This window comes from Haliotis asinina, chromosome 15, assembly GCF_037392515.1.
Source record: "Haliotis asinina isolate JCU_RB_2024 chromosome 15, JCU_Hal_asi_v2, whole genome shotgun sequence".
In the NCBI taxonomy this organism is placed as follows: domain Eukaryota; kingdom Metazoa; phylum Mollusca; class Gastropoda; order Lepetellida; family Haliotidae; genus Haliotis; species Haliotis asinina.
Window position 1 is genome coordinate 18,999,880 of NC_090294.1, and position 23,684 is coordinate 19,023,563.

Genomic DNA, 23,684 nt, shown 5'->3' on the forward strand with positions numbered 1-23,684 from the left:
TATCATGTCAGGAATGTATATAAGTGGTAAGCACCAACAGCAAAATGACTTGACAGTAATAAATATAATCTAATATGTCTGACACACACATGCACGCACATGCTGAACATCGACTGTACTGACAATGGGTTAGAGATGAGTCAGTATGACGCATGGAGTTACAACTTGACTGGGAAAATTAACTGTGGGAGTTAACTCTGACCTACATCTGTATTCACGACGGACACCATAATGAAAAGCTCTTTGTTTCAGCCTCAGATATTTTACACCAAACAGGGCAGTTTTTCGCTGCACCTTGAAACATGTTTAGAACATGGAACAGGGATGTATGACATCAATTATAACATTAGGCAGAACAATATGGCCCTTTTCTTCTTTCTTGTGACATTTTTAACATTCCTCAAAAGCTAGCTGAAAAAGTCATTTTAATAAAATAAAATAAAATAAAATAAAATAAAATAAAATAAAATAAAATAAAATAAAATAAAATAAAATAAAATATTAGCTCAGTAAAGTAAAATAATATAAAGCCAAGACAAAATACAAAATATTAGGCAGGTGGGAAATGAAAAGGTACATTAATGTTCAGTAAACCTATACTGACAATATTTGTTGACAACAGAGTAGGAAGAACGTGATGAGGATACAGCATGATAATCTGCCTATATCAGTGAACTACAATGGGATTTCCCATTTGATTAGTGCCTGACATCGTGACAATGGGAGAGATTTATTCTGTGAAAAAAGGTCACTGACCCAAAGGTTTCATAGAGATATCGTGACACATGACAGGGCTATATTTCTGTTATTATGCATATCTCCTTTAACACATTGTGTGAGATAAGCGGATAACTTTGTCTTCACAGTACAGAATGTTCCATGGTTGTTGTAATGTATTGCTCCCTGCCTAACAATGTCCATGAGGTATCTGTAGATAATTTTTATGCCTCCCCAATATACCTTCTTAATAAACCCATGAAGATTCGGGTTAGAATTGATCTTCAGCAACCCCTGCTTGTTGTAAGAGGCGACTGACGGGATCGGGTAGTCATCCTCAATGACTGGGTTGAGACATGTCATCGCTTTTCAGTTACGTAGATAAATGTTCATGCTGTAGATCACTGGATTGTTTGGTCCAGATTTGATTATTTAAACAGACATCCACCATACAGTTGGAATATTGCTGAGTGTGGCATAAAACTAAACTCACTCACTCTTAATAAAATGCTAGTCCATTCCAGAAATGAAGGTGTTCTGTTTGGTCTTAAACAGTATTTTCAACAATAAATTCAACTAAGTAATATATATATATATATATATATATATATATATACATCCTCTTGAAAAAAAGCAGGGGATCTTCATTTTTTTAAAATTTACGATTAAAAATATTTAGGAGATTTATCGGAGTCAATCAGTGTTGATAGTATTGAATGAATGATAGTACTGAATGTTTCGAGAGTGCATCACCATTTGCACTTCCTTACAACCATAGTTATTTGGAATGTAGTCACTTTTGACAGATGACTGGTGTATGGCATGTAATTTGTATGCATACAAGTTTCATTTTTAAACAAACGACTTAGAAACAAACACTATGAAACGTGTGATGCAAGATGAGTGTCAAAATTAATGTTCTAAGTGATTACTAGACCTTCTTGAAAAAACGTCAGAATCAAGAATGGGACCCCATGCACGTGTATGGGGCTACTTGCGTTGTGCACGTGCACACCATGCATTGTGGAGGAGGAGATGACAATCTTTTCAACAATATATTTAACTGCCTGAGATATACACCTACACACGCACACCCACACACGCGCACACAATAAAAATACTCTCTTTCTTTTGTGTAATTAATGCCACTCAAAGACCTAATGAATTCAACTGCTGACATCAATTAAAATGTCTTGTCAATAACCCAATTTGCTATTGTTCAATGACCTATGCATGTGGTATGCCTTTATTGTCAAAGGTCAGGTGTTATTTGCCTTCAAAGATCATCAGGGTTGAAGTCCACTTAATTCAACATTGTGCATGTCACTGATAACTAGGGCAATGCTAACATCTTTAGGGCTGTAATCTCCTCAAACCTAAAGGAAGCTGCTGACAATAAATGGCAGAATTCTTATTCAGGCATCCTGTTGATATTATTTGGTTTATATAAAAATGGATGACAGTGGTACCATGAACACTACATTAAATGTATTAATTTACTATTGGTGCCATCAATATAATTGCTAGTGGTTTGAATAAAGGAACAAAGTAAAAATCGATGGTACTTGTATGGCAAGGTCACGTGGCCAGTGAACTGTTTTTGCTTCTACGTTGTGTAATGCCATACGTTGCAATTTTATGGCTAGATGGCGGTAATCTGTAAGTGATTGAGTGAGTGAGTTTAGTTTTACGCAGCAATATTCCAGCTATATGGCGGCGGTCTGTGAATAATCGAGTCTGGACCAGACAATCCAGTGACCAACAACATGAGCATCGATCTGCGCAATTGGGAAATGATGACATGTGTCAACCAAGTCAGCAAGCCTGACCACCTGATCCCGTTAGTCACCTCTTACAACAAGCATGGTCGCCTTTTATGGCAAGCATGGGTTGCTGAAGGCCTATTCTACCCCGAGACCTTCACGGGTCTGATCTGTAAGTAATAGAGTACCATGAACACTATGTTAAATGTATTCATTTAATATTAGTGCTACTAATATAATTGTTGGTCACTTGGATAAAAGAACAAAGGAAAAATTGATGGTACTTGTATGGCAAGGTCACATGGCCAGTGAAATGGTTTTGCTTCTATGTTGTTTAGTGCTGTACATTGCAACTTTACGGCTATACGGTGGTGGTCTGTAAGTAATAGAGTATGGACCAGACAATCCAGTTATCAACAGTATGAGTATCAATTTACACAAATGAAATATGATGGCATGTGTCTGTGAGCCTGCATCACCTGATCCCATTAGTCACCTCTTACAAGAAACACAGGTTACTGAAGACCATTTCTAACCCAAGTCAGGGAGTGACAACCCAATCCTGTCAGGTGCCCCTTTTGACAAGCATGGTTTACTAAATTGTGTCTCACACAACCCATGTTCGTTTGCAATTCATAGACTGTGTGCATCCCAGTACAATTTGGAGTCTATTTGATATAAATCAATGAATGGCTTGTATTTCAAGTCTAAGGACCACAGGTCCATATCGCCCACTGTGATGTCATATTTCCTGTGTGACAAAGGGTAGTGTGACATCACAATAATATGACTATAAACCCTGTATGGCTGTGTATGACTAACGCTGTAAGGCTAACCTGAATTTGCCTTTGGGCTGCTCACTTCACAATGGTTTTACAAAGTTGCTGAATTTCCTTTCCTGTTTTGTATGTGTCACATCAAAGGATTATTTAAAAAGTAACAATTTAAATGGCAGATATTGCTGTTTACAGAGACCATACCTATTATATGGTCTCTGCTGTCTCACATTCAACTTCATAACTTACAGAAAATTTTTGATTCAACCATTGTCACTTTGCATAACACTGAGACCTGTGAAGATCTAGGTTAGAATTGTGTCTTCAGAGACCTACACTTGTTTGGGGTTGGGTGGTCAGACTTGGTTCACACACGTCATTGTATCCCAGTTGCGTAGATTGATGCTCATGGCGTAGATTGATGCTCATGGTGTTGATCACTGGATTGCCTGGTTCAGAGTTGATGGGTTCACTCTCACTTTGTTAAAACAACATTGCACAATGGCCAGGTGAGAGATGTAAGCCAGGTATTTAGTTTAAGCCACTGCAGTCTGAGCCTTTGTTTGAGGGCTATAGTCTATATCTACAATCTGACATGATTTAAGATGTATGCAAGTGAGTGCGCATTTGTTTGTAACATTAAAATTCGGTTTAAACATATTTTGTTTCTGATTTATTGTCCACAAACTGGATCGGCAAACAAGCAAAAAGCTTATATTAGGGCCTATCCAGACAAAATAACATTTAAGCGACTTGCATTCATAACATGATTACAAAAGTACATAACATCATAAATGACATGAAGGACACAATATACATGAATATAAACATCCATACAGCAAACATACATTTAGTTCTGCAAAAAACCAGATGAAAACGAAACATTGATTACCTCTTCTTGAAGTGGTAATAAAGTTATGTACTGATTTAATAATATCGTGATTTATAGATCTGGGTAATTCTAGGTTACCATACAGAACAACATATATGTTGCACCCACGTTTGAAATAAAATAACATGTTTCTTATAGTCCCTTTGATAGGACATACAAAAAGACAATGACAGGTGTCCTCAAAGGCAGCTCCACAAGTACAAGTAGTTATTGGATATTATAATATGGTACAATCTTATTCTTGAATTCACTTGGTGATTGTATAAGTTCTTCACACAAAGAATTCCACAGTTCAATAGTACTGACAAAAATGATCTTTCTTGATAATCACTATTTCCAACTCTTTCAACAATTTATCTTTGCTGAAACTTTACCAAGAACAGAATTCACCCATGCACCCCAATTTGTGTATTTTTGAAACCAGAGACCTAAACGTTTGTGCACGGAATAATAATTATTTTTGCATATATAATCTTGTCACTGTTATCACTAGTTGGGCATTTCAAGAAATCCTCAAAATGAGAGACCATATAATCAATTAATTCAAATGCTTGTAGTACCATATTATTGTGCCTCACTTTGATACATATGTCATTAATGGCGCCAATTGAGCATTTCCTCAAATCCTTCCCCAAAATTCAAATCATACCATATCAATGTACATGTATCACACTTTAATACAAATTTAACTAATCTCACTTACTGAGGATTTTGTTGATACAGACTATGGCTCATCTGGACTAAGTGTTGTGAAAACACTAACCCTAGTCAGTGAAAACCCTCTCTGGCTGTGAGAGACCTGTTTTAACAGAGACTGGCTAAGTGAGAGGACACCAGTTGATTATTTACAGACTGTCGCCAGGCTTTTTGGAAATTACCTGTTTTAAGATACTGAGGTTATTCAATTCTACATTTACACAGATGAGACAGGTGACATTTGTTTTATATGTCAGTTTAGAGACAGCACAAATCAAAGCTAAAAGGCACAAATGAAAATATACAATGCACACTGACTCACAGACTGCTTGTCTTGTCCTTAGGCAAACTATTTGATTGTTGGAGGAGGCAACTGATTGATTCGGTGGTCAGGCTTGATAAACTGGTCATCGTATTTTAAGTGATGTTCAAACTTTTGAATGGATGCTCATGATTTCAATCACTGGACTGTATCATATCGTCAGCAAGTCATAAATTTATCCCCTTGAAGCCATTTGCTAGTGTGATGTACAAAGTGATCTTTGCAGAAAGATTGCCTTGTAGACCATGTGAACAGTGTAGATTGATGGTCATGATGTTGATCACTGGATTGTCTGGTCCAGATTTGATTATTTACAGACTGTGTACTGGACTATTGGTGAATCAGGGTGTTAATTACAAACCAACCACCCTTTATAGACAAGCATACTGGCAGGGTTACATAAGTACAATCTTCAAACATCTGTTGGTAAAATGCAGTATTAATCACCCCACAGACGATAGATTTCACTAGGGAGTGAACCGCATGTCATTTCAATGTTTCTTTTTTCAGAACTTCTTGGATGATATGAAAATGTCCGGAAAGAGAAACATTACATGAGTCTGTCAAGGTGATACAGGTACAAATGAATCATTAAAAACTACTTTCGGTTTTAGAAACTACAAACAGAACCTGCCTACAAGTAACTGAAAACAACACAAATAAAAACTTAAACACTTTAGTTTTCATTTTCCTTGTCATAATAGTTTAACGTGTAAGTTAAAACACACAAATTGGCATATTTATTCCAACTGGAAACTTGAAAGCTTACATAGTTTTACATTAATACACTTGACAGCAGAAGAGATTGACTGGATATTTTTACGCTTGTTTTAGCAACACTTCATCAAGTTCACTGCAGGGAACACTAAAAATGGGCTTTGTACTATGTAGAAAATCCAACTAGGGATTCCAGAATTTCGAGTGAAGTGAGTGAGTGAGTTTAATTTTATGCCCCTTGTAGCAATACTCCAGCAATGTCATGGCATGTGGGGAATCGAACCTGAGTCTTCAGTGTGATGAGTGAACACCTTAACCAGCAAGCTATGCTACTACTACTATGACTATTGAAAGAACAATATGTCAACTGAAGAAATTCACTTATCTTTAAATGAATGTTTTATCTGGTCTTGCTACACACATATTTACATAAACATGTTAAAATTATTGTTTACATGGCAACGGAAATAATGATATACCTTCCTCTTAAAATAATGATGAATTTATTTGTTATTATATAAAAAAACTCAACATTTGCCATAAAAACTTGTCCATGTGAGTGAGTGAGTTTAGTTTTACACCAGTTTAAGCATTATTCCAGCAATATGATGACGGTGGACACTTGAAATGGGCTTAACATGTTTTAACCATGTGGAGAATCGAACCTGTGTCTTCAGTATGGTGAGCGAACACTTTAACCACCAGGCTACCCTTAAAGGACACTGGGCTATATGATAAACTTATGCTAGTCCATATAAACTGATTGTTTTGAAACATCCTACAAAGGCTACCATTCATGTAATCTGTATCCATGGCTCTTCAGGCCTCACTTTCTTTTTCTTTTATCTATTGATCTGATGACCTAAAATATGAAAATTGAGGAAACATTATACACTCAGAATGAGACAATCTAGCATGATAAGCCTAGCATTCAAAATCCTTGCATATCCAACTGCCTTGGACCGGTTATTTTCAACATAGACAGACAGATTCTCAAGTTGCCCTGCCTAGCGTTCGATCGGTTTAAATGTTTGACATATTTATATTTATTTACTAGTATTCATCATATTGCAGGATGATAAACCATCATTAATTCACTTGCAAATCTGAAATAAACATTTCATTCTTTTCTTGCACTGGCATTGTTTTCTTTTTTTTTTCAATACTTTACAAGTTTTGATTCAATTATACTATTAAGTAAATTAGTATTCTTTGTGGGCACCTAACCAGCCCATGATGTGGCTGATTTATCACAACTTGAAGACATGGGCTACACAGGACAACTATGTGATTCTGTATCAATTACAACACTGTCAGTATGTTGTAACATTGTTAAGACTGATATTTGGAAATCTTTTCTAAAAACCTACTAATGAACCTTTTGCCAAAATGACCACAATCAAAACAGTATTAATTAAACAATTGGATAATGAATTTGTCTGAATAGCTGTTACCTTGCTTCTAAAGTAAATTGCATCACAGTGTGTTAACTTTGTTTTTTACTGTGAGAAAATCACCATACCTAGTTACAGAACTACCTCTAGATGGAAAAAGCTTCTCTACAACATTTTAAGAAGAGTGCCCTTCCACCAAACTAACAATGAGTGAGTGAGTGAGTGAGTGAGTGAGTGAGTGAGTTTCATTCATTGATAATTTGATGTGATAAAAACTGAAGATATCAATTGTATACAGTTAATACAACATGCACATACTAATTGTTCTATTGTCTCTTTTTTTATCTACCCTAGTGTTGTTTAAAAGAAATCACTATTTCATTTAAATTAAAAATACATAAGAAAAAAACCATAAACTTTAATATTTGAACATTCATTTTATTATTACCAAAACAACATACAGGGAGGTACGTGACAACTACCTCTTTGCCAAGGTTGGCGTTATAGCATTTTTATGGCCTTTCGAGAGGTCATGCGAAAATACAAGCACTCCAGCAAGGTCAGAAATAAATGAGATATCAAACTGAAGCCTGTCTAGAATACCACTTTATTTTCCCATTACTGGGGTTTGAGATAAGGGTAAGATACTCAACATGCGTCACGACATTGAACAGCGAACTTCCTCTTCCAGTTCTTATACATCAGCCACCCACGTTATGAAGATTGTTCCTGATGACGAATTTTATCTTGAATACTTCCCTATTTTCGCCTTATAACGAGGTGACATGTACACCTGCATGGCTGGTGTATCTATGCATGTTATGTTATCACAGTAAATCTTCGTGACCTAAGACTGTGAGGCTAGCTATACTGCACTAGCGACCATATACCACGAATATTGTCACTGAATGTACACAGATGTGTCTTTTTTCATAGTGTCATCCGACCGTGACGTCCATATGTATATACACGCCTCACAATGAGTTTGCACAACTGACAGTGTCTCTAAAGTTTAAGGTACTCACCTTTCTGACAATACGATGTCAACAACTTCAGCGTGTCCTCCGAGGTTTTATATTTCTTTTCCCAGTCCACGTCGGCGTCCGTAGACTGCTCCATGTCGCCGTCGACTCGTAAGACCGCTACAACGGTATCAGTCAGCTTCTTCGCGTTGACCTCACAACGAAACCGATTTGATATACTTCCTAGTTGTTAGCCAATCAGAGAGGAGTAAACTTTGACCTCTGGCATACCCGATTTGTCAACACCAGTCCCGTTGAATAGCAGGTGCGAGATGGGTGTTAGTGTGTTTGTTGTTTACCGTCATTCTCAGCAATGTTACTGCCATAATAAACAATCGAGTCTGGACCTAGCTGACAATCCAGTGATAGGCAAAATGATCTACATCATTCCTGATTTTGACGACTTTACTATGGGGCACGTCAGCGGGTACCAGGATGGAGTCCAACCCCTTGATTGCCTCTTACGGAAATGAAAGTTTGCTGAAGACAATTTTAAATCCAATTCTCTACTAAGTGAGGTTAAATATTTCACTGTAAACGTGTAAAATCAGCCACTACTGTGAGAAAGGATGAGCTTTCTCTATACGATTCATGTGTGGAGTATGCACATACAGCATCATAATCTTATCAACAGTTGGTTTAAAATATATTGTTTAACGCCGCACTCGGCAATTTTCAGTTCTGTGACAGAGGTCTGTAAATAATCGGGAGTCGGGACCAGACAGTCCAGTGAGTGACATCATGAGAAAATGCTGGAGTATGGTTAAAATCGGCGTAAAACCATATTCACTCAGGCAAACGTAGGCTACTGTTACATTGTTGTAAAAATCTTCTCGAGCGTGATGTTAAAAACCTTTCGCACGAATCGCAAGACCCCATGAGTAGATGTCTGGAATGATCAGCTAATTGTCTTCCTATACGTGGAGCAGTAGCCTATAGCTAGTGATCGTCACCTCCAAATTCCATTTCCACGTGGGTACAATGAGGGAAGGGTGTTTATTCTGACGTGTATACTCGCCACGCAGGGATATTGCTGGAATAATGCTAACGACGGCGTAAAACTATACTCACTCACTCTTGCTGCGTGAAAGCTGTAGTGGGGGTATCCTAGTTGTTTAAGCCTTCACTCGTCACGTCGAAGACCTGGGTTCGATTTCCCTCATGGGTTCAATGTGTGAAGCACATTTCTAGTATCCCCGCGTCGTGATATTGCTGGAATATTGCTAAAAGCGACGTAAAAGCAACTTACTCACTTAAGGGTAGTTTTTCATGAATAGGAATTGTGTATGTAAGATTCACAGAATGCTACACACAATCCGCAAGATATTTCAAGAGGATGATTTTAGGAGAGTTAACAAGGTCAAAGACAACGCGTGAGCGCAATGTATAATATTGCTTACTGAATATTTTATGGCCGCTTCAGTTGCGACAGACTACATTTGAGTGAAAAGTAAATGTCTTGTATTCAACCAGGGTGGAGTATGAGTAAAATATGCCCATACTCTCATCAGTTAACACAACTGAGTGTGTGAGTGAGTGAGTGAGTGAGTATTTTGGGTTTTTATGCCGTGTTGACCAATATTCCATTTATATCACGTTTGTTTGTTGTTTTACGTCGTATTGTAGCTATAATATTCCTGCTATACGGCGACGATCTGTTAATAATCGAGTCTGGACCAGACAATCCAGTGATCTTAAGCAAATGGGATACGATGACACGTGTCAGCCAAGACAGTGAGTCTGACCATCCGGTCCCGCTACTCGCCTTTTACGACAAACATGCTATATCATATGCGTCATCGGAAGTAAGCGGAAAGCCCGAAGTGGCATGGACTAAGACGTATCCTCGTTCAGTGAAACCACGAGGACAGGAATGGTGCTGGCAAACCCAGAAACATAATCGGAGCGAATCGAACCAACAGTATACAGTGCTCTCTGCCTCATTCGGACCGGCTACCTGTCCGAAGTAGTCAGCAGTTACACAGAAGTTAATGCAGTTACCTCCCTTTGACCACCACACACTTGTGCATTAAGTGCTAATTACTTGAATGTGTAGAAAGACGTAGCACTTACTGACACAGTACAGTAGCATCTCTAGAACGTTTGGATATGTGAGACTGCCAGTCAGTACATCACTTTCTTCAGTCTCATTGTAACTTGCTTCATCACACTCTTCACTGTCCAATTTACTAAGTATTAATAGGTGTAGAATTGTTCGCGTCACGATATGACGGAAATATTGCCGATGTGACTCACTCACACCTCAGTGTCCTCGTGTTCCTGGCATATCCAAGGGACGCAACCCAGCTCAGTGAAACGCAGAACTCAGACGACTGAAAGTGTTCTTGTAGTCGGTCATGAAAATAACATGAAAAGTTAAAGCAATTACAGTGAGTGAGCGCGTATAGTTTTACGCCGCCATTCCCGCTATATTGCGGCGGTCTGGAAATGATCGAGTCTGGACCAGACAATCCAGTGACCAAGAGCATGAGCACCGATCTGTGCGACTGGGAACCGATGACAATGTGTCAACCTAGTCAGCGAGCCTGACCATCCGATCCCGTTAATCGCCTCTTTCGACAATGGCAAACATGAGTTTGCTGAAGACATATTCTACCCCGGGACCTTCACGGGTCTAAAGCAATCATCAGACTTTAGTAAAGGTTTCAGTAATTTATCCATTCATCTAACCATCGTTAGGCCAGACCTTTTTACGATTTGGTTCAGCATTCGAAATAAACGCAGGCCCTTAGGCCCGAAGCAGACTGAAAACCACTCGGACCCAAAGCTTTTGTTTTCTGCAGGTCATTATGGTCGACAACGTTTCCAACTTCAATAAATAAAAATATTATTTTTCAAAAAATATCATTCAATAATTTCTAGTTCTCTAGTTCTATCTCGACCAGCCGCTGTTGTCTGTACAGATAGTTGATTTTGTTGTGAATGAAGACATGCTTGTCACTAGAGTTAAATTAGACTGGTTAACTCAGTTTGTTATTTGTCACAATTTTTGTTGTTTTTTTTTCTGTTTTTTTTATTACATATATTGTAGCTGGAATATACTGCCTACACATTCTAATCAGGACCCACACAACCTTATATTTTCTGGGTCCCGAGGGCCTGCAGTTTCAGGGTTTAGGGCAAACACTGATTTGGTTTACGTTTCCCTTGCGAATTTGACAGGTAAATATATGTGAATTAAATGCCGTGATTCGGGACTTTAGAAATTATGTTATGAAAAATTTATACAAATAGACAACAGTCACAACAAAAAATACCCACTCTTACTTTTGCTACTGATATATTCCTAAAATGTAAAACTTAACGTAACAGCTCAAAATGTTTCTGAAAACATAGGTGTATTTGAAATTGTGTTTATAATGTGCTTTCTCATACCAACTGTACACGGATCATTCTTGAATTTTAGTAACTTTCGCTGCAGTCGGTGATCATCAAGCATTAGATAACATGATTCTACCATAACTGTTATGGAAATCCAGTTGTCATGGAAAACACTATTCCAAGAGGAAATATACTCTTGCACATTGAATACTGAACATAAACATATTACTAGTAATATATTATCTGGAAAGAATGTGAAAATGTAAACCTAATGTTTAATTTATATAACGGTATTGGTATCGGCATAATTTGTGTCTGCACCATACATCGTAATTTTGTATGTTTTCTAAAAAAATATCAAGCTCTGGAAGGAGGTCACAATGCAGATGACGTCATAATAAGGGTGACATCACAATCACGTCACGTGACAGTGACGTAACAACAATCACGTCGGACAGTCTTTCCATAAAGCCACAAAGATGGGTTGGATTCCACGTCTCGTTACTACAGCCGCGGCCGGATCCGCGACCTTCCTGAGATTGTGTCGTTCAGGAGCGGACATCCAGCTCATTACTGATGTTCATACCAACACAACTCATTTGTACATGGGTTTAAGGTATTGCCTCTGCAGTCGCTTGCTGGAGTTACTGGTTTCATTTTGCATGTAATTCCGCTGTAGATTATACTTAAACCCATCTAAGGGCATCTATTTGTAGGCGACTGATTTCGTTCGGGATGACATGAATGGGTAAATGGACGAATCATCTTTACGGAGAAAAAAAAGAAATTTTAGTAAAGGTTTTTATGCGTGTAAAGTTTTGTTATTTGTTTCACTAAACTGATCTCTGTCAAGCGATAGATGCCTCCTGTGTTTTAAATTATGAATTTTATACAAACGAAACTGAAACACCCTTCTTGTGTCTATTAATTTTGATGAACTAGTGTTTAATCCTATTGGTTTCGTGTTTCAGTTCATCAATGGGTATTTCTACTTCGCTCATGGACATTACAAAAAATAACGCAAACGAAGGTAATTATATAACAGGTTTATAATCAATGTCACAAAATAAACAGATGGTGATTTAATCCGGAACAATAGTTCATATTAAAGCACCGATGGTGCGACTAAAGTTGAGATTCGTTACTTCCAGAGCTGGGGATGTTTTGGTACGGAAGGTGAAGGTGGATATATAGAAAACAAAATCAAACAGCTACCTGCATCTATTACTGTTCAAAGGTTGCTGTGTAGTATAACTTTGGCTTTCCAGTGTTGAAAGATGGCTTGGTACAGAAGATGTTGTTGTGTGCCGGTGCTGCTGCTGCTGTCGGGGGCATCTCCTATCTGACGTGGAGGAAGTATGGCAAGTCCATCACCAGGCGGCTCTTCCAGAACGAGGACGGTGTGGAGGAGGATCATGGGATGGAGAATAATGACGTCGACCACGAAGATGGTGATGGTGTCAACCATGATGATGATAGTGATGACGTCGGTGAAAACTCTGATGATGATGATGATGATGATGATGATGATGATGTGTCTGATGAAGAGAGCGACGCCAGTTACCCTGACCTTGAGACCTACGTGTATGGCTCCTGGGGCAGGGGCGACGCCGCCACGATGTTTTCTGACGAGGAGATTGACGTCCCCGCCATGGCAGCAACTCTGAGGAGAGTACAGCGATCTCGCAAGAGGCTCGTCCGTGCCGGGAGATCGCGAGTATACACAGATTAAGTGTTCAGAGCCTTCCGAAGCTGAATACTGCTCGTACTTTTCGAGACTAAGCGTTCAAGTGTTTTGCAGTAAGGTACTGGCTGAGTGAGCCTGGGAGCGAGCATATTTTCGTTTGTGGAGAATACGAGTGTCCGATTGGTTTGCGTGTGTGTGCGCCTGCGTGCGCCTGCGTGCGCCTGCGTGCGTGCTCTTGCGTATGTGTGTGCAGTGTGTGCCTGCGGAGATCAAAAATGGGATCAAAATGGACCTAACATGTCTTTTGCGAACTACAATTTTGGACGTGAACTCACGGCATTCGTCTATGACAATTATAGTAGCGAGGGTTGTGCCTCAAGTACAATACCAGCAAATATTGGAAGCGTTCGCAAAGACACTGAGTGGCATTAGCCACCAAATACACATGTATGGTATGTGGTGTATGCACAACACACATATGTACCTGAAACGTGGTTGTAATTATTTCTCTGTTTTGTGAATAATAAAAGTAATTGACTCAAAGTAAACATCCACTTTTAATAGAAATTATTAAATTGTATTATATGATCTTGCTACTGACCAATACGACATCGCCCTGTGTTGGTCACTCAGCAACGTTGGAATTTCTGGTAACACAACGGCCGACTTTGTTACTAAGGCTGTAGTCAACAAATCTGGGACAAAACTGTTAATCCTATATCCACATTGCAGAGCTGTCATTAGATCGAACACCCGTGATTTGATTCAGAAAATCTATGACACTCAGGCAGATATCAATTACACACAATAAAGGCAACTGTCGGGTACATGTACTTGTGTTGTCAGTCCAGGTTTGAAGAGGGCGTTATACGTCAATGTTACATTGGCGACACAAAATATGCTCTTGCTCATTTGTTATAGGGCGAAGATCCGCCATTTTGCATCCCTTGTGATGAAAGAATGACTGTCAAACATGTCCTGCTTGATTGTGTTGATTTTTCCATGTCAAGGAAAATGATTTATTTCTATGTAAAACAGTTCAGGATCTTTTCATTATTTCGTAAACATGAAAAGATTAAAAACTGAAAATAACAAAAATCATGTTTTAAAAATATATGAATTTTAATGAATGTTTGACTAACCCAGTTAGTGGCTGTACCCTCAAGGGTGATCAAAGTATTGTACACATATTGTCCTCATGAGGGTGCTTAAATCCAGAAACATTCAAGGAAAATTTAAGCTTAACAGATTTTTCAAGCGTGGTATTTTAATTGTGGCTAAATTTAAATGGAAGGCTGATATACATCTGACTTTGGTCCATGCATGTAGCAAAAGTACTGAAAATCCTCATACTCCCTTGTATGATGATATATAGCCCGTGATACCTTGTTTATGATAGCATACAAATTTTTAAGTTATGAGCTGTGATACTCTGGTATTTTACGATCGCTTTTAATTTAAATATGTAAATTGTTTTCGTCACGGTATGACTGACATATTGCCAGAGCGACTCAACTTCACTCCTCTCCACTCTGCTCAACTCCACTCAAGTCTACTTTACTCCGCTTCGCTCTCATGGCTTGTCCATATGAACAGACTGACCCCACCTTCTGGCACCGGATTCCAGACAAAATTAATTATACAATAGCTTCTACATGCCTAAAACATTTCGTATTGTATAAATAGAAACTGGATAGTTGCCAGAGTGATAGAATCTGCCCCGTCTAGGTGAGAGTGACTTTCCATATGGTGGCGGTCTGTAAATACTCGAGTCTGAACCATACAATCTAGTGAACAGCATGAGCATCGATCTGTGCAACTGGGAACCGATGACACGATGGCAGTGCAGAGTCGAAAGTCTCACAATTTCTGTTCAGATACCGTTCCCTACCCCATTCACTTACAGAGTCTATTCTGCCCTTATTCTGCCATTAGCTTTACCAAGCACTCACCACGAGGCTACAGATTGCCAACAACTGAAGGTAGATCGCAATATTAGCGACTATGGAATGAACAACATCAATGAAGCAGTCAGATTGTTATCTGAATTGGGGAGAAAAATCTGTCGAATATGAGCTATGAGGACCAATGAATTCCTTGAAGTTTGGACAAGATACACCAGACTACAATATTCTTTCATGCACCCTGAACTAAGGAACCCTATATCGCACTGTAGGTTAAACATAGACCATATATAGATCTACACGCACCTCACACATATTAATAGAGTACTCTATTAATATATGTGACGAGTGTGTAGATCTGTGGGTTATGTTTAACCTACAGTGCGATATCGGGTTCCTATGACCCTGAAACGTATACATCAGAAATATTATAGCATTTATTTCTTCTCCCATCGAATTACATGGAACATAAATTATATCCTGGCACATGCTTCAAAATGCAGCAGAAGCAAATGTGCCATCGTTTGTATTCAGTATTCTCTTCCCACAGAGGTTACTTGTCATATCTTCCTACGAACATATGTTCTGTCACGGCCATATTTCCCGGTTCTCGTAAAATCCCCTACTGGCAAAATATCGCAACACGAAATATCTCTCTTCCTTCTATCTAATCAGAACACGCTTCACATCGACTTAGATCCAACTTGACTAATGCAAGCACGTATAGGGCCACAAATATCCCTTTTCTGCCGGGGACTTGATGTAACACACAAGACATTTAATGACTAGCTTGTCTGTTGTCAAAGAGAGGCAATGGAGACGCTATTAATCCGCCATTACACGACTGAGGTATGTGCAGAAGAAATGTTTGCGTATCGCGAAGGGGAAGAGGCGCCAGTTTTTTTTCGAAGCATACGGAAATTCCCGAGGCCTTGCGAATGATCACTTTTGAAAAAAAAAAACGTCGCTTATAGCACAACTAAATCTGACTGCAACCAATCACTAATTCTGAACAGTCGCACCAAGAAAGGGCCGTAGTAGAACAGTGTTCGTACAACATCTAAGTAAGTGGGAAGAGAATGGTATTCAAAGCCATAAGATAATACCTACAATCTGGACACACATTGGTATATATGATTGTAACATTGGGCTCAGATCCATACAAACTGAAGCATCACCTGACATATATGATCTTTAATTCAACTGTCTTTCCGTTATGTTTATTTCAGTGTGGTGAGATCATTAGAAATTGATTATTTCATAATACAAAAATTGGTTATGCCTATGTAAACTGACGACCTAAAGAAAGTACATAGGTTGTGTTTCTTCCAGTAAGATAAAAATAGCAAAACTTTAGGTGAAATGGAAAATGCATGTTGAATCACACTGTCATAAAAGTATTTTATCAGCAAAACGACATTGTACCAATAAAGAGCGACGTAGTGATGACCACTGCAGACGGTTCCTACGATGCTGGAAGGTCATGGCCATACCACGCAACGGTCGGCACGCCCATATGCCTGCAGCAGGAAGTTGTCTTGTCACTGATTCGGCTCACGCAATGACCCAGTGATGTGGCTGCTGATGACGTCAACACCAACATCCGCTTGCGTAAGTGAATAACCCCCAGACAACGATCCTCTTGGGGTGTTATGACTTTGGGACGTCCACTAGTTTCTGGGTAGATCATGTCTGGCCTGTCATATTGACACGGTTAAACAGCTGAATTATGATTTGTCTTGTGCAACTGAATGTCCTTGCACTATGGCTGTTGGAAACACACATTTGTGATATTCATGTGGCCCGTGTGATTGTTCAGTCCTCACGACAAACGGGTTTCCTGCCCTCTGTATGCGAAGTATTTGTGCATATGCATGGGACGATAATAACAATTTTGCAAACGTTTTTGCAAAACATGTACAAATGTTTTTGGTTGCATTTTGGCAAATTAAACATGATGATTGCGTTCTAAACAATCAGTGTTATCAATAATTTTAAATGGTTAGAACACAAATTTAGTATTGCAGGTACAATTACACCTGTGTACTTTCTTTTTCTCGCCAGTCTATTTTATGGTTAGCAACGAGAAAAGGAAGAGGTCTTTCTCTTCTCCTCTTTTTTCACCTCCGATTTCGTCTAACCCTTCTTCATTCACCGTACCATCACTAACTAAATGATTAAATCCTTGGAATGGCTTTCACGAGGAAAGGTCTTGGGGAATATGTTATGCCTATGATTGCATCCATGGAAGGCATTTGACCATCCATGGGGGCAAACTTGAACCTCTGGATCATGGTCGTCAGGAAGAGGAACAGCTCCATCCGGGCCATCGACTCGCCCAGACACGCCCTTCGACCTGAAACATTTCAAACCTGCTAGCTTCAACCCATACATGTAAAAAAAATGCTAACCATCAAATATTTTAGCGTAAATGTGGCCACTTACGTCAGTCAAGTGTTTTGAACTAGACTTTGCAAAATATCCAATGCTGTTTACACATGAGTTCATGTATTGCTAAACAAATTTGTACCGTTGAAAAGATGTTGTCACGAGTTCTATAAATGATGAAACTCACAACAAATTGTTGAATTCTTAACAAAACGCAGCACGACACTTGCCCATGCTCTTCAGAAACGTGATGCATGATCCTTGTGCAGTTCATCTGAACAAGGTGTGCAGCTGGTTTCCTCTAAGTAGAGGAGAAATTCATCTTCGTAACCACATATATATAATAAAGTAAGTGCATTAACTGAGTCTAAACTTTGGTGGGTGTTATATGTATAATTTCAGTGGAAATTACGGTAACCAGATTCGATCATCCGCCGGAACAGATTATACCTGTCAAAAAGTGTTATGGAAAATATGTGTAAGGTCCAATGCAAAGCGGTGAGCTAAGTATGAATCATACCCTACCCAGTTACAGCAGTCAAAATCCACAAAATCATGAATACGTTGGCGACCATTCAAAAAGGAGTTAAACACACGGAGATATATCATGAGATCCAGCAAAAAACCACAGAACTCCAATCCTCATAATACTCAATGAAACGCTGATCATTGTCAAAGCATCAGATCAACTCTATGGGTGTTTTGCAGAATTTATATCCTAAAAATAGAAACGTTTTTTAACAAAATATCTTTAAAATGTTGACACAGGTCACTATTTGATACGAGGGAAAAGCGCAAAGACTGGGACAGCCTGGTGTACGAAAGAGGATGGAGAGGAGGTATATGAATCAGTAGTGTGTTCTAAGTCACATCGGCAACATTTCAGCCATATCGTGACAAAATGAAATTATAGATTTACAGTAACTGAAATCAAATGTTAAAATCCAGTCAACGAAGGACAGTGGGACAACTAGATTATAACAAATCTTCGAAGTGCTTTTAGAAGTGGAACGTACAAGAAAAGCAAGATTTATGGATGTCAACTTCTTTATTGTGAATAACACGATGTTTAAGAGCGTGTGGTTGCTCACCAGATGGAGGAGCAACTGAAACTACATCTCCATACTACTACTTGGGGCAGTGGTGGTGGCGCCGCAGTGGCCTGTGCCATTGTCATTGGATCGAGAACAGTATCATTTGAATACCGAATTACAGCTCCATATCTACAGGAGAGTGAGTGAGTTAAGTCCTACGTATTATTCGAGCAATATCAAGGCGGGGATCGCCAGAAATGAGCTCCACTTTTCCAGGAGAAGATAACGCCATATTCACAGTTCTTAAATATATTATAAACATCTGAATAGAAGCAATACTCTTTTTTCTAACTCTCTTTCGTGCCTTCGGGCTTTTAAAACTTATCTTGTAAACATTCGCGTTTAATTGAATTAAACAAATTGTACAATGACCTAGCAGCTGGCCAATATGACAAGTTCGTCTCTTGCTTATTCTTGTTGGAATCTCAGGTAACACAATGGTTTCTAATTCCAAAATGTGTCGTTAATATACCGGAACGATTATTTCTATTTGGAACTCATTTCCAGTAAATAGAGGGTATTTTACTAGTTAAACTATATTTATTTATTCGAAAATGTATAAGAAACGACGAAATGTTTCTGTTTTAGACACAAACCAAAGGAAAACAAACAACAAGAACATTTGGGGGGCTATACTCACCCAGAGAGAACGGAATGAATTCCTCTTTCTTTACAATCTTGCCAGTATCGTCAAGGAAACGGTCCGGTCGGAAGTTGTCTGGGTCACCCCACACATCCGGGTCTTGTAGTACTGAATCGAGCATCACAATGACTGGGACACCTTTTGGGAACGTGTATCCCCTGAACTGGACACCGTAGGGAACGGTGTGAGGGAGCGATGAAGGTGCGATATCCGATAGCCTCAACACCTCCATAATGGTTGCCTCCACGTAGGGCACGCTGACCTTGTCCTTCATAGAGGGCAGTCTACTCTGGCCAATGTTTCCTTTGATCTCCTGAAAACACTTTTCCTGTACATCCGGGTTATGTAGTAAATGGACCAGTGTCCAGCGTATTATAGTGGCAGTGGTCTCTGTTCCGGCTGCGAATAGGTCTCCAACAACCATGACCAAGTTCTCCACTGAAACAGAACATCAACCACAATGTTAGATCTCATTCTTTGACGTGAGAGAGCGGTGGCGTTCGCGGGTCACCCGGAAGACCTGGGTACAACATGTCAAGCTGCTGGTGTCCCACGGGCTGGAATATTGCTAAAAGCGGCGTAAAACTAAACTTACTGACGTCGCAAATGTCACATTTAAAATAATGTAGCCTTCTAATAGGATTAGCCGATTTGGATGGCATGAGATGTTTGATATGTTTATGGAGTTGCTGAAATGCGTATTTTTCATACCCGAACTGATTGAACACAAGTCAGCAATTATCCTCTTTAGTGAGTGAGAGAGTCAGAATTTAGCGCCACCTCGGCAATATTTCAGCAATAAAGTGGCGAGAAATGTTGGACATACACAAATAATACAAGTAGTAACCAGTCATCGATGGACCGTAAAATAACTAGAGTATCACAAAAAGAGTAGCATCATTTTTAAAAGTAGAAAACTAATTTGGACAATAGAATGTAAAAATGGGCTATTGATCGCTGAAGGTAGATCACCATATAGCGACCATGGGGACTTGCAGTGCCTTTGCTACTTGCACTGGCCTCTTTAGTTATTGTTAACAAAGGAACAACAATCAAGAGAATGTTTCTTGTTCCATAACAAGGCAACAGGAACACACACGTTTGTCTATAGACTGTCAATTATCAGGGCCCAGGGCCTAGATTTCCGAAGTTCTCTTAACGCTAAGATAGTCGTTAGTGCCATACATTAACATTAACTTACGACTATCTTAGCACTAAGAGAGCTGTGAAACTCTTGGCCCTGTTCCTCAAAGCGATCGTAGCGCTAAGGTGATCGTAACTCTCATATTGTAACATAGACTTACGACTTTCGTAGCGCTAAGGTGATCGTAACTCTCATATTGTAACATGGACTTACGACTTTCGTAGCGCTAAGGCGATCGTAACTCTCATATTGTAACATAGACTTACGACTTTCGTAGCGCTAAGGTGATCGTAACTCCCATACTTTAACATAGACTTACGACTTTCGTAGCGCTACGGTCGCCCTTAGGAACGGGGCCCTGATACTAAATTTCGACAGAACAAAAAAAATCAAGATTCTTTCACTTAATGCTTACAGTCTAAGGTGGTTTCGTCTTCCTTTTCTTTCCGAAGTCGCATTTCCTTGATGTAGGCGTGGATAAAGTCGTCCACTATATCCTCATCGTGAGTCTGCAAATGATCCTTTATCATAGGCTCTACGAGAAGCGAAACGAAGGTCTGGCTGCTCTGTACAGTCGCCTTAAATTTGAATAGATCCCCTGGCAGAAAGCGCACAATAGGCAGCACATTCAACAGACCGGAAGAACCCAAGTTTGCAATATATTCATCCATAGCTTTCAAAGCTTGCATGAATACCGGATCAGTATATTCAAATCGCTTGCTGAACATGGTGGAACAGATGACATTGCATACTGCGTTATGCACCAGGCGTTTGATGTCAAACACTTGTCCTTGTTCTGCCTCCAAAGCCTCGACAAAGTTCATAACCTCTTCGTGTATTTTGCCCTCCATGATGTTCCTGCCCGCCCCAAACTCCCTGAGTGTGTTGAGGGTGAAGCGTCTTTGTTCGCGCCAGAGTGCTCCAGAGGTCCCGGTCAAACCTGTGAGTGAAGAGGAAAAGAATGAGTTAGCACTGAAACTACAAGCACAAAGGTAAGCATTTGCAGAATCATCGTGTAAAAAGTCTTCACCAGTCTACTTTCAACACGGACTGTTCTGGTGACAGCATTCAGTATTTCGCTTGCCATTTCTTGGTGGGGAAACAGTTCAGGGAAAGTCTTCAAGTAATCCCCAATAACGAAACACGGTTGTGTCTAACTTCGATGCTTGGAACATACAGTTGTCTCGAATTATTAGTAGTGGTAGTATATCCTTAATTATTCATCATTTTAAGATTTTATCAACTCGAATCAAATTACAAGCATTTGCGTAGGTCCTTCTGTAACTTCTGAGCAGTGGCTTTTGACTGCAGTGTATAACCGATTGCAACCAGAGGTCTCACTGACAAATGTACAAGATGTCCATGTTCAAGTTAACAAATAAGTGGATCAAGCCCACTTGTGACCGGGTGTAAAAACCTAAGAGTCAACTTTGTGTGTAGACACTTTCAATGTTGTCACAACCCCCAGTGTACAGTACATAACCCTGTGCTCTTAGAAGAATTCGTTGGGGAATGACCATGTGGTGGCCACATGAATATGTCAACTTTTAGTTGCGGGTACAACAACGTCCAGTAAACCTGGACAAAATGCTTTGACTATCCCAGTCCACCAGCTGTAAACAGAGGTGGGTATTGCAGAGAATTTTCATATTGCGATATACTGCGATTCGAAAGAATATATTGCGATACGTATTGCAATATATTGCAAGAATATTTCGTTTCACACACACAAAAAAATACTTAAAACCTAGTTAATGCTTGATTTATAAAGCAACAAAATCACTTTTCTCTTTAATATAAACTTTTAATCATGTCAAAAAAGCACCGGGATTGTAGACAGCAACTTGACCTGGTCATGACATATGAGAGATCACTGGTCACTTATGAGCAAATATTTATAACATCCAGATCCCAAAAATTGCGAAACGCTTGAACAAACATTAGGAACGCAAGTTCAAACCGAACTTAACTTGATTTCCGGTGTGAAATACGGAAATAGCCGAAGATTTCCGAGTGTTACGAAATTTTCCGAATGCATATCGAAAAACCGATTTTCGATCAGGGTATCGCAATACGTATCGATTTCGTGTCTGAACCGGTAAATGCCTGTAAACCGGTTTTAGTGCGCAGTCATAGCTACGAATGAATACCTTTTATAGATGGGAAAGCCACATTAACTCGGTGTGTCTAAGTGGCTGAAGGAGTCCCCAAGGAGTTTCAAAATGCCATATGACGTTACGATTGACATCCGATGATCGAAGGAAAACAAGGTGCATTTAGCAGCTGAGCTGCGCTGGATATTATCGAATAATAATAATGATAATATTTAGGAAACTAAGACTCCTACCTTTCCCTTTTAAAATAAAGTCATTGAACGTTGAGTGTGGCCTGTCAGAAAAAACGTCGGCGTTCTTGACAATGGCGTCTCTCAGAGTGCTGTAGCCGTTGAGGACGATGATTGGTTTGTTAAACATATAAACACTGAAGATGTCACCATAGCGTTGCCTGAGTTTCTTATACGTGACCCGGGGATCGGAGTCCATGGAGAGGGCATTCCCCACAAACGGGAAGAGAAGGGGACCGGGAGGGAGCCCTGGGGGTCGCCGCGTTAGCAGCCATAACAAAACTAGCACGACCACACACAACAACGCGCTTGTAGGACTGAAGGCGAATATATCCACCATTTTCTGCTTCTGTCCCTTTCCCGCACCGTATGTCTCCAAAACAAAGATGCAAAGGTCGGGCAATGACCGTAACTACAGTATGGTTCAAAATTATTGAGAATAGCTAGAGCATTTCATATTATTAAACGAGAACAAATCAGATAAAATTGAATGTATTGTGAAAGTGAACTGACCTTTTCATGTTGTGTAGGTAACAATTTAATATTTTATCAAGTCTCCTTGAGCTTCACGGCACAGTCTAGGACGGGTAGGCATACTTCCTATCAGAGAGGTTAGTGTCTCGTGTGTTATGCTGTCCCAGTATCGGACCACTTCTCTCTTCATGTCTTCAATTTTTGTCAACCCCTTTTGATTCACACATTCCTTCATCATCCCCCAAATGTTCTCAATGGGATTTAAGTCAGGACTATATGCAGGAAATGGTAATGCAGTCACATTTTTCTCCTGAAACCACTGCTTGGCATGTTTTGCGGTTTAGGATCATTATCTTGCTGCAAAA

The 23,684-nt window shown here is 39.5% G+C and overlaps 3 protein-coding genes across 3 annotated transcripts in view; 1 reads left to right on the forward strand and 2 right to left on the reverse strand.

The window, feature by feature from the left end:
• Positions 1-8,471, reverse strand: part of LOC137265857 (shootin-1-like) — a 44,370-nt gene extending 35,899 nt beyond the window's left edge. The window contains exon 1 of the mRNA XM_067801316.1: positions 8,303-8,471. Within this exon, the coding sequence (XP_067657417.1) occupies positions 8,303-8,396 (94 nt within the window). The 5' untranslated portion in view covers positions 8,397-8,471. The remainder of the gene's footprint in view (positions 1-8,302) is intronic.
• A 3,649-nt stretch (positions 8,472-12,120) lies between these two features.
• Positions 12,121-13,373, forward strand: LOC137264905 (uncharacterized). Its single transcript, XM_067800262.1, has 3 exons — positions 12,121-12,257; positions 12,613-12,671; positions 12,910-13,373. Exons 1-3 carry the CDS (start codon positions 12,121-12,123, stop codon positions 13,371-13,373), a joined length of 660 nt encoding a protein of 219 aa, XP_067656363.1.
• A 4,036-nt stretch (positions 13,374-17,409) lies between these two features.
• Positions 17,410-23,185, reverse strand: LOC137266204 (cytochrome P450 2U1-like). Its single transcript, XM_067801706.1, has 4 exons — positions 22,849-23,185; positions 20,917-21,441; positions 19,355-19,795; positions 17,410-17,588 (listed from the first exon to the last, which is right to left on the reverse strand). Exons 1-4 carry the CDS (start codon positions 23,183-23,185, stop codon positions 17,410-17,412), a joined length of 1,482 nt encoding a protein of 493 aa, XP_067657807.1.
• Between the last annotated feature and the right edge of the window lie 499 nt (positions 23,186-23,684).

Excerpts from the sequence above, each read along its gene's own strand:
- LOC137264905 (XM_067800262.1), top strand. The coding sequence starts at position 12,121 with ATGGGTTGGATTCCACGTCTCGTTACTACAGCCGCGGCCGGATCCGCG. Across the intron at positions 12,258-12,612 it reads CATTTGTACATGGGTTTAAG|TTCATCAATGGGTATTTCTA; the intron begins GTATTGCCTCTG and ends TTCGTGTTTCAG. Across the intron at positions 12,672-12,909 it reads AAAAAATAACGCAAACGAAG|TGTTGAAAGATGGCTTGGTA; the intron begins GTAATTATATAA and ends TTGGCTTTCCAG.
- LOC137266204 (XM_067801706.1), bottom strand. The coding sequence starts at position 23,185 with ATGGTGGATATATTCGCCTTCAGTCCTACAAGCGCGTTGTTGTGTGTG. Across the intron at positions 19,796-20,916 it reads AGACGAAACCACCTTAGACT|TGGAGAACTTGGTCATGGTT; the intron begins GTAAGCATTAAG and ends GTTCTGTTTCAG. Across the intron at positions 17,589-19,354 it reads ATTCATTCCGTTCTCTCTGG|GTCGAAGGGCGTGTCTGGGC; the intron begins GTGAGTATAGCC and ends GAAATGTTTCAG.